At 43.2% G+C, this 11,341-nt stretch overlaps 1 protein-coding gene across 1 annotated transcript; it reads left to right on the top strand.

The window, feature by feature from the left end:
• The first annotated feature begins 5,142 nt into the window (after positions 1 to 5,142).
• On the top strand, positions 5,143 to 10,218 carry LOC141403844 (uncharacterized). The gene is made up of 2 exons (XM_073986870.1): positions 5,143 to 5,299; positions 5,363 to 10,218. Exons 1-2 carry the CDS (start codon positions 5,290 to 5,292, stop codon positions 10,024 to 10,026), a joined length of 4,674 nt encoding a protein of 1,557 aa, XP_073842971.1. The 5' UTR covers positions 5,143 to 5,289; the 3' UTR covers positions 10,027 to 10,218.
• The last annotated feature ends 1,123 nt before the right edge of the window (positions 10,219 to 11,341 follow it).

Here is an 11,341-nt window from a genome sequence, read left to right as displayed (position 1 = left end):
AAGATCGAGAATGATCATATAACGCCAACCAAAGAGAAAAAGGTATGGTATTTGCCAATTTTCCCAGTTTTTAATGAAAACAAGCCAGGAAAAACAAGAATCGTATGGGATGCAGCCGCGAGAGCCTCTGGACTTTCGTTAAATGATATGTTGCTGAAAGGCCCAGATATGTTGTGTTCCCTTCCCTCAATTCTTATTCGTTTTCGTGAAAAAGCAATAGCCATCTGTGGTGATATAGAGCAGATGTTTCACCAGGTGTTTATAAGGGAAGAGGATCGTAATGCTCAGCGATTTCTATGGCGTGGCGAGAGAGACGGAGAACCTGACGTCTATGTTATGAACGTGATGATTTTTGGAGCGCCTTGTTCGCCTTGCATCTCGCAGTACGTTAAAAATAGTAATGCCGATAAATTTAATGGTAAATACCCAACTGCAGTAGGGGCTATAAAAAACAATCACTATGTCGATGACTATTTGGATTCTGTTGACACAGTAGAAGAGGCTATTACTTTAGCTCAAAACGTTAAATATATTCACGGAATGGCTGGTTTCAACATAAGAAACTGGATTTGTAATAATAAAAATGTTTTGGCTGCCATGAATGATAGCAATGGTCGACAACAAAAGAGTCTTAATCTCGGAAATGAAATAGAGATAGAGAAGGTACTTGGTGTTTTCTGGAAATCATTAGATGACACTTTCACGTTTAAACTTTCACCCAGTATTGCCAACAATATATTGATAGAAAACAAAGTTCCCTCAAAACGCGAATTATTAAGATTCTTGATGTCAATATACGATCCTTTAGGACTTCTTGGGCACTATTTAATGTACTTAAAAATAATACTGCAGGATGTATGGAGAAGCGGCGTAACATGGGATGAAGAAATACAACCCCATCACATGGCAAAATGGTCCAAATGGCTATCATTCTTGCCAGAAATTAAAAACATTTCAATACCACGGTGTTACCTCCAAAAGTTTAGTGATTATAAAAATTTTGATGTTCAGTTGCACACCTTTGCTGATGCCAGCGAGAATGGCTATGCAGCAGTTTCCTATTTTAGGATTTCGAATGGTAACGATGTCGTTGTGTCTCTTGTTGGGTCAAAAACCAGAGTTGCCCCATTAAGAGTAGCCTCTATTCCCCGTTTGGAATTAATGGCCGCAGTAATTGCTTCACGTTTTGCTAATAGCATCAAAAAGAGTACAACTATAAAACTCAGCCAAATGGTTTACTGGTCTGATTCTAAAACAGTCATTAGTTGGCTGAAGTCAGATCAAAAAAGGTATCATCAATTTGTAGCCTTTCGTGAGAGTGAAATTCTCGAAACTACTGATTTAGACGACTGGCGATGGATTTCTGGCAAATTAACTGTAGCAGATGAAGCAAAAAAGTGGTCTAAAAGGGGCCCGATTTATCAAATAATAGTACATGGCAAACTGGTCCCAGTTTTTTGAAAGAAGATCCAAGTTTGTGGCCGACACAAAATGGCATAATGGCTAACGTTGACTGTGAACTTAAACAACATTTGCTTCATGTAAAGGAAATTGACCACTTGATCCAAATTGAGCGTTTTTCGCAGTGGCGTAGAGCGTTAAGATCGGTCGCCTACGTCATACATTATGTAAACAAACTAAAAAATCGTGTAATTCCGAGAAACATATCTCAACACGAACTACATAAAGCGGAGATCGTTCTTCTTAAGCAAGCTCAGATGGATAAATATTTTGAAGAAATAACAACGCTAAAGGGTTGTGGTAAAATTAGCTAAAATAGCTCTCTTTATAAACTTTCTCATTTTTTAGATGGTGGTACGTTCTATTAAAACCGTTCTCTATAAAATAATGCCGTCGATATCGGTCAATGATGAGACAATTCGAAGTATGATGGCAGAGGTCGAAAATATTGTAAATTCTCGACCACTTACCTATGTGCCAATAGACAACGAAAATCAAGAGGCATTAACTCCTAACCATCTACTATTAGGGAGCTCAAATGGGATGAAACCATTAGCTGAGTATGATGACTCCGGCGTGGTGGTTAAGAACAGCTGGTTGCAATCGCAGATGTATGCTCAAAATTTTTGGAAAAGATGGCTGTCTGAGTATTTGCCATCACTTACATGTCGCACCAAGTGGTTTGAAAACAGTAAACCCTTCAGTAAAGGCGATTTGTTGTTGTGGTTGACCCTTCGTTCCCGAGAAACGTGTTGCCCAGGGGAAAAGTGTTGGAGACTACAGTTGCAGCTGATGGGCAAGTTCGTAGAGCGAAGATTATGACGTCTAGGGGTGTGCTAGAAGGACCAGTGGCAAGATTAGCCTTACTCGACGTGGCTTCAAATAAGGAGTAGGGCTGCGAATCTTTCTTGCCATACTGCGGCGGGGTTGTTAGCGCCACTGTTGGCCAACTTATCAACTACACAGCGACATGATGATAGCGCCGCGGTCAATTGATGAACTATAGCTAAACTTATCGTAGTTATCGAATTATTGTAATCTCAATTAGAAAAAGCTATGTAAGTCATTTCAATGTCAGAAAAATCTAAGTCATTTGTAGCGCTAAATCGCCATTAATTTAACTTTGAACTTTGGATTTTTAAAAGACTCAATTTGTAAAACAATTATAATTTTTCGCGCTATGTTTCATACTAAAAAGTAATTATAAACATGAAAAACTTTACCCCTATTTACATATATTTTAATTTATAATTATTCCTCAATTAGGAATTTCAACATACAAATACATTGAATAAATTGAATTTTCTAAATTTTGTATTTGGTGTTTACAATCTTGTGAAACTGGGCGCTCGGGCAGATTCCCGCAACATTGCACTTACCCGTCCGTTAGAAGGTATTACTTTATTGAATTCAGAATACAAACTAATCTCGTTATGTGAATAAATGTCCCTAGAGAAACCACAAATTACCAGTTGATAAAGTAAGATATACGACAGTAAAAACAGTAAAAATTTTAATTTTTTACAAATTTTACAAATATATGAGGAATTTGAACACATACAGCATCCCAATTTGTATTAATGAAAAGGCCAGAAGTCCATCTTTCATAATCAGTTCGTTTAAAGGGGAAAATAGATTTCAAATGTAAATTTTCGTTGCAATATAGAAATTATCACATTTTTGTTCAAAAGTTTGGTCCACAGGCTCCGTACCCCAACCATGGATGACGATAAACATTATATCTGAACTACATTAGCTGTAGTATTCTTTTAAAGTATACATTTTCCTGTGGACTTACGACCTTTTCGACTTTTCTATTACCTCTATTATTCGTTCTAAACTCCATTATCCGGGAGTAAAAGACGACTTTCCATTAATTTGATTAATCAACAAAATAAAAATAATAAAATATAATAAAAAATCTCCTGTTGTGTATTTATGACATGACAAGAACCATGACACAAAGTTAGTTAAAATGAATCTAATGATGATTAAATAATTCTTCCAAAAATAAAACATGCTTCTACAACATTGTTGGACTTCAAGGTCAATTGCAAGTTTACCGAATACAAGAGAAGCTTGTAACTGATAGGACGAAAATGCAAAAACAAAGAACATCAAAAGATTAATTTTAAATAGTGACGTATGTAGTAACAAAATGTAATACATTACTTTTTGTTCTCGAAATATTTTTTATGGAGATGTAAATTCTAATTCTTAATGTTATTTCATGTCTTTGCTTTAACAAATATAATATTAATTTAATAACACTGTGAACCGAAATTTTGGCTGTTGGAAAATTCCTTTTGGGGGTGAAAGCCCTTGATGAGTACATACATAACCCCAAAGGGCAGATCCGCCGTGAGTCGAACTTTTGAGTTATGGCGCGAATAATTTTTCACTGGAGACCCTATAAGCCATCAGAAATTAGCGTTATATCTTTGTTCGCTGTTGTTCTTGCTTATTTTTGATATGACATGTCTTCAGTCAAATCTAATGAGGAACTTTTTCGTAGAACATTTCGACTTTGTAACTCGCTTCCTTCCATGTCCTTTTCGTCCTTTATTTCAAGAACCGCAATAAAAGTACCAGAAGATGACATTTTTCAGCTTCGACATATTCTGCAAAAATGTCGCTCAAAAAATTTTAGGTACGGCTCTCATTGACAACTTTTCGATATTGTCGCGTTTTCATGGTCCTTTTTGCATTTACCCTGTATTTGTTCAGAAAAAACTACGATTTGTGTTTTTGTTTATTCTGTATACATATTCCAACAACCAAAAAAAAAAAAAAAAAAAAAACAAAATATAGTTTTTCTCTGAACAAAAACAGGGTAAATGCAAAATGGACCATGAAAACGCGAAAATATCGATAAGTTGTCAATGAAAGCCGTACCTAAAATTTTTTGAGCGACATTTTTGCAGAATATATCGAAGCTGAAAAATTTCATCTTCTGGTACTTTTATTGCGGTTCTTGAAATAAAGTACGAAAAGGACATGGAAGGAAGCGAGTTACAAAGTCGAAATGTTCTACGAAAAAGTTCCTCATTAATTTTGACTGAAGACATGTTATATCAAAAATAAGCCAAAACAACAGCGAACAAAGATATAACGCTAATTTCTGATGGCTTATAGGGTCTCCAGTGAAAAATTCATCACGACATAACTCAAAAGTTCGACTCACGGCGCATCTGCCCTTTGGGAATATGTATATACTTATCAAGGGCTTTCACCCCCAAAAGGAATTTTCCACCCCCAGACCTCGAGCTCCATTTTGTTGCACAGTGTCATTAATTATTAGTGCAAAAATGTGTAGAATACAATGCCATTTTTACTTAAAAACATGTTCAAAAATGCATAAAAACATTGACTCGATTATCGGTAATGCCTCCGGTCCCGACCATCACGGGTAATCGACGTCCGACTGCATTTCAAGGTCGATATTTATTTATATGGGTTACATACCAATATGGAAAATAAAAAGTGAAAGATTACTAATATGTTGTGAAATATTTTATTCTTTAGGTAAACATTTGGAAATAAAAACAATATTGTTTCAGCAGCAATTACCAACAACAAGAAATTTGCCATTTAACATTTGCAACTAACATGTCACTTCGTAATTGATAAGAATCATGTCTTAATGGTCGTTATAGCATCATTATTTATTTTTATCAAATTGATACGTTCCGCAATTAGGCGATATAAAAGGCGTAGACCGGAAAAAACCTCAACAGTATTATTGGCAATAATTTGTATAAAAGACATTCTCAGATTTGCTGGAAATAAATTGATAGAAACTTCGAACAGAAGCAACAAAATAAAAATATGACCAATGGTAACTAATTTGTTGTGACCTTTTTTGCCCATAAATTTATCTATTGAATATTTTCTGCATTAGTCATATTTCTGTACTTATTATTGGGTGTCGCCCCACTTCACGGTGTTTGGACCCTAGATGTGTGCAAAGACCAACCAAGTGGAACAAAATTAGTGCATCCAGCTGATTGTTCGCGTTACATATTATGTGTAAATGGAAGAACAAAATCCATATATAAATGCCCCAATGGATATCATTTCAATCGGCTGACATCGGTCTGCCAGAGAAGAGAATATGCTGCCTGCGATCCTCTTCTTTTAAGAACATCCTTGTTCACTGAGAGCGATTGTGTGTACTGTAGTTCGGTGTGTGGTTGTTCTTGTCCAGCGACCTATCCAACTCCAAGCACACCGGATACAACCCGTCCACCAGGAACACCAACCGCTGATACTCCGGCCACACCGGGAACTCCAGCAGATGACACTCCTCCCACACCTGGAACCCCAGGCACACCAACAGGCGAATCACCTGGCACTCCGGGAACATCGCGACCACCTTGTCCACCTGATACCCCAACACCTGGCACTTCAACAAACGATACTCCCGGAACACCAACTGCAGAAACACCCGGTACACCTGGCACTCCCGGAACACCGACTGACAATACTCCTGGCACACCCGGTACTCCGGGAACACCAACTGGCGATACTCCTGGCACACCTGGTACACCTGGAACTCCAACGGCAGACACACCCGGCACTCCAGGAATACCTACTGACAATAATCCTGGCACACCTGGTACACCTGGAACTCCAACACCAGACACACCCGGCACTCCTGGAACACCGACTGACAATACTCCTGGCACACCCGGTACTCCGGGAACACCAACTGGCGATACTCCTGGCACACCTGGTACACCTGGAACTCCAACAGCTGAAACTCCTGGCACACCCGGAACACCTGACACCCCAACTTGTAATACACCCGGCACTCCTGGAACACCAAGTGGCGATACTCCTGGCACACCTGGTACCCCTGGAACACCGACTGACAACACTCCTGGCACACCCGGTACTCCGGGAACACCAACTGGCGATACTCCTGGCACACCCGGAACACCAACTGCAGACACACCCGGCACTCCTGGAACACCAACTGGCGATACTCCTGGCACACCCGGAACACCTGGCACTCCAACGGGTGATACACCTGGTACTCCTGGAACACCGACTGACAATACTCCTGGCACACCCGGTACACCTGGAACTCCAACAGCTGAAACTCCTGGCACACCCGGAACACCTGACACCCCAACTTGTAATACACCCGGTACTCCTGGCACACCTGGTACCCCTGGAACACCGACTGACAACACTCCTGGCACACCCGGTACTCCGGGAACACCAACTAGCGATACTCCTGGTACACCTGGAACTCCAACACCAGACACACCCGGCACTCCTGGAACACCAACTGGCGATACTCCTGGCACACCTGGTACTCCAGGAACACCAACTCCTGCCACTCCCGGAACACCTGGCACTCCCACGGGTGATACGCCTGGTACTCCTGGAACACCCACTGACAATACCCCTGGCACACCCGGCACACCAACACCAGACACACCCGGCACTCCTGGAACACCAACTGGCGATACTCCTGGCACACCCGGCACTCCTGGAACACCGACTGACAATACTCCTGGCACACCCGGTACTCCGGGAACACCAACTGGCGATACTCCTGGCACACCTGGAACTCCAACAGCTGAAACTCCTGGCACACCCGGAACACCTGACACCCCAAATTGTAATACACCCGGTACTCCTGGCACACCTGGTACCCCTGGTACACCGACTGACAACACTCCTGGCACACCCGGTACTCCGGGAACACCAACTAGCGATACTCCTGGTACACCTGGAACTCCAACACCAGACACACCCGGCACTCCTGGAACACCAACTGGCGATACTCCTGGCACACCTGGTACTCCAGGAACACCAACTCCTGCCACTCCCGGAACACCTGGCACTCCCACGGGTGATACGCCTGGTACTCCTGGAACACCGACTGACAATACTCCTGGCACACCCGGCACACCAACTGCAGACACACCCGGCACTCCGGGAACACCAACTGACAATACTCCTGGCACACCCGGAACACCTGGCACTCCAACGGGTGATACACCCGGTACTCCTGGAACCCCGACTGACAATACTCCTGGCACACCCGGCACACCCGGCACTCCGGGAACACCAAGTGGCGATACTCCTGGCACACCTGGTACCCCTGGAACACCGACTGACAACAGCACACCTGGTACTCCTGGAACACCGACTGACAATACTCCTGGCACACCCGGCACACCAACTGCAGACACACCCGGCACTCCTGGAACACCAACTGACAATACTCCTGGCACACCCGGAACACCTGGCACTCCAACGGGTGATACACCTGGTACTCCTGGAACACCGACTGACAATAGTCCTGGCACACCCGGCACACCAACTGCAGACACACCCGGCACTCCTGGAACACCAACTGACAATACTCCTGGCACACCCGGAACACCTGGCACTCCAACGGGTGATACACCTGGTACTCCTGGAACGCCGACTGACAATACTCCTGGCACACCCGGCACACCAACTGCAGACACACCCGGCACTCCTGGCACACCCGGAACACCTGGCACTCCAACGGGTGATACACCTGGTACTCCTGGAACACCGACTGACAATACTCCTGGCACACCCGGCACACCAACTGCAGACACACCCGGAACTCCTGGAACACCAACAGGCGATACTCCTGGCACACCCGGAACACCTGGCACTCCAACGGGTGATACACCTGGTACTCCTGGAACACCGCCTGACAATACTCCTGGCACACCCGGCACCCCTGGAACACCAACTGGCGATACTCCTGGCACACCCGGAACACCTGGCACTCCAACGGGTGATACACCTGGTACTCCTGGAACACCGACTGACAATACTCCTGGCACACCCGGCACACCAACTGCAGACACACCCGGAACTCCTGGAACACCAACTGGCGATACTCCTGGCACACCCGGAACACCTGGCACTCCAACGGGTGATACACCTGGTACTCCTGGAACACCGACTGACAATACTCCTGGCACACCCGGCACACCAACTGCAGACACACCCGGAACTCCTGGAACACCAACAGGCGATACTCCTGGCACACCCGGAACACCTGGCACTCCAACGGGTGATACACCTGGTACTCCTGGAACACCGACTGACAATACTCCTGGCACACCCGGCACCCCTGGAACACCAACTGGCGATACTCCTGGCACACCCGGAACACCTGGCACTCCAACGGGTGATACACCTGGTACTCCTGGAAAACCGACTGACAATACTCCTGGCACACCCGGCACACCAACTGCAGACACACCCGGAACTCCTGGAACACCAACTGGCGATACTCCTGGCACACCCGGAACACCTGGCACTCCAACGGGTGATACACCTGGTACTCCTGGAACACCGACTGACAATACTCCTGGCACACCCGGCACACCAACTGCAGACACACCCGGAACTCCTGGAACACCAACAGGCGATACTCCTGGCACACCCGGAACACCTGGCACTCCAACGGGTGATACACCTGGTACTCCTGGAACACCGACTGACAATACTCCTGGCACACCCGGCACCCCTGGAACACCAACTGGCGATACTCCTGGCACACCCGGCTCTCCAACGGGTGATACACCTGGTACTCCTGGAACACCGACTGACAATACTCCTGGCACACCCGGCACACCAACTGCAGACACACCCGGAACTCCTGGAACACCAACTGGCGATACTCCTGGCACACCCGGAACACCTGGCACTCCAACGGGTGATACACCTGGTACTCCTGGAACACCGACTGACAATACTCCTGGCACACCCGGCACCCCTGGAACACCAACTGGCGAAACTCCTGGCACACCCGGAACACCTGGCACTCCAACGGGAGATACACCTGGCACTCCAACGGGTGATACACCCAGTACTCCTGGCACACCAACAGCGGAAACTCCTGGCACCCCCGGCACTCCTGGAACTCCTGGAACACCAACTGGCAATACTCCTGGAACCCCAACGGCAGACACACCAGGTACTCCTGGAACTCCAACTGCGGATACACCTGGAACTCCTGGAACCCCAACGGCAGACACCCCTGGCACTCCTGGAACTCCAACACCAGGTACCCTTGGCACGCCCGGTACTCCTGGAACTCCAACATCAGAAACACCTGGAACTCCTAGTATTCCCCCAACTCCAAACAATTGTCCAAATAATTCAACTATTTGTCAGAATAAATCAGACAACGATAATGGCTTCGTTAATGGTACATGTGCTCAGTACTATATATGCGTATCTCACTGTGCATTCATCTTTAGTTGTCCCAATAATCTGTTATACAATGTTAATACCAGGCAATGTGATTATCCGGAAAATGTAAAATGTCCTTGGGATAATGCACCTCCAACAGGACCATCAGCAGGTCCATCAGGCCATGCATGTGAAAGTTCGGGAAAATGTCTACACCAACGTGACGGTACAGTATTTGCCGATGATTCATCTCCAAGCAATTATATTATATGCCAATGCGAATGTGAAATCGTAAGACCATGTTCTAGCGGATTGGTATTTAATCCTGCTATCAACTCATGTGATTTCCCGAAGAATATTTAACATTTTAGAGTAGTGTGAGGGTAAAGAATTCTCATGGTCTCACAGTAAAATGTGTTTTCTCTACCCACACACACATATTAACCGATGCACTCACACTTTGACAACAAATTTGCTAAAATTGTTGATGTTTGCCTCACTCTGTTCTACAATAAAATAAAGATGAATATAAAATAAAATTTCCAAAAGAGAAAATTCGATGGTTGATAAGTATATTTATGATAGTATTTTCGTTGTGCGATGCTAGGGAATAGCTGTAGTTTTCATCCGGTAATTTATTATCGGGGTGATGGTTTTTGTTCTGATGGCATTCGCCATGGCATGGGTTGTCGATTTAGTTATGCTCGTTCGTCTGTCTGTTATATCTGCAGTGATGTTCGTATTTTAAAATAGGACAAATGGATCTACTTAGTGGAATGATGGTTGGGTTTACCACCGCCCGAAACTACAACCTTTCAGATGTAGTTTGAAAGATTTTAGTTATAATTTGTAAGGTGTCATTTGTTATCCATTTGCAATTCGAAACATTTTGAATTTTTATTATTATTTTAAAGATAAAAATTGTACTTGTTATTCGAAATATTTTATTTATAATTTAAAAATCAAATTCAAAAAATATATACATATTGTTTTATTGCCAAAATTTTTTATACCAAATTCAAAAATCAAAGTACATTTCTTTTTCAAATTGTAACAAATAACAAATGAAATTCCTCCATTTCCATTCCATTCCATTATCAGAATAATGAAATTCTGTTATTTTCGAACATAATATTTTTTGTTCAAATTTAATTTGATATCTCGAATCGTAGACTAATAACATACATTTACAGAAACACACTAAGATATTGTTTTTATCAAACAATCAATAAAAAGAAAATATGTTTTTGCAAGACATCGAACCAAACAATATCCATTATATGATAACATTTTAATTGTTATCTTCCCGATACAGACAACGGAAAAAGAAACGCATCATTAGAACAATTTGTATGTACACCTATTGAAATTATTTTAAAACCAATCTTCAGAGTTTCCTATGTTTCAGTCAGTACGTGTAACACAATGGTTGACGAAATAGACAATATTTTTAAATTTAAATTGTGTAAAAAAATTTGAATAAATAAATCACAAAGTATGTTCTCACAACTGGACCGCGGCAAATACCTAAAGAGATTCCAAAAAAACTAAACTTAGCGATGAAAGGTACGAAGCAACTGTCGGAGGCTGATTTTAAACCTTGGAATTCAGGATGAGATTTCGTATCGGCGTTAGGTTTCCCAAAATAAACTATGATATGAAAATATTCACTTCAAGG

The sequence above is a fragment of the Musca autumnalis genome, unplaced genomic scaffold (assembly GCF_047663935.1).
Source record: "Musca autumnalis isolate F117 unplaced genomic scaffold, ASM4766393v1 scaffold_4, whole genome shotgun sequence".
Lineage (NCBI taxonomy): Eukaryota > Metazoa > Arthropoda > Insecta > Diptera > Muscidae > Musca > Musca autumnalis.
Note: the sequence above shows the minus strand (reverse complement) of the source record. Positions and strands in the feature narration are given on the sequence as shown.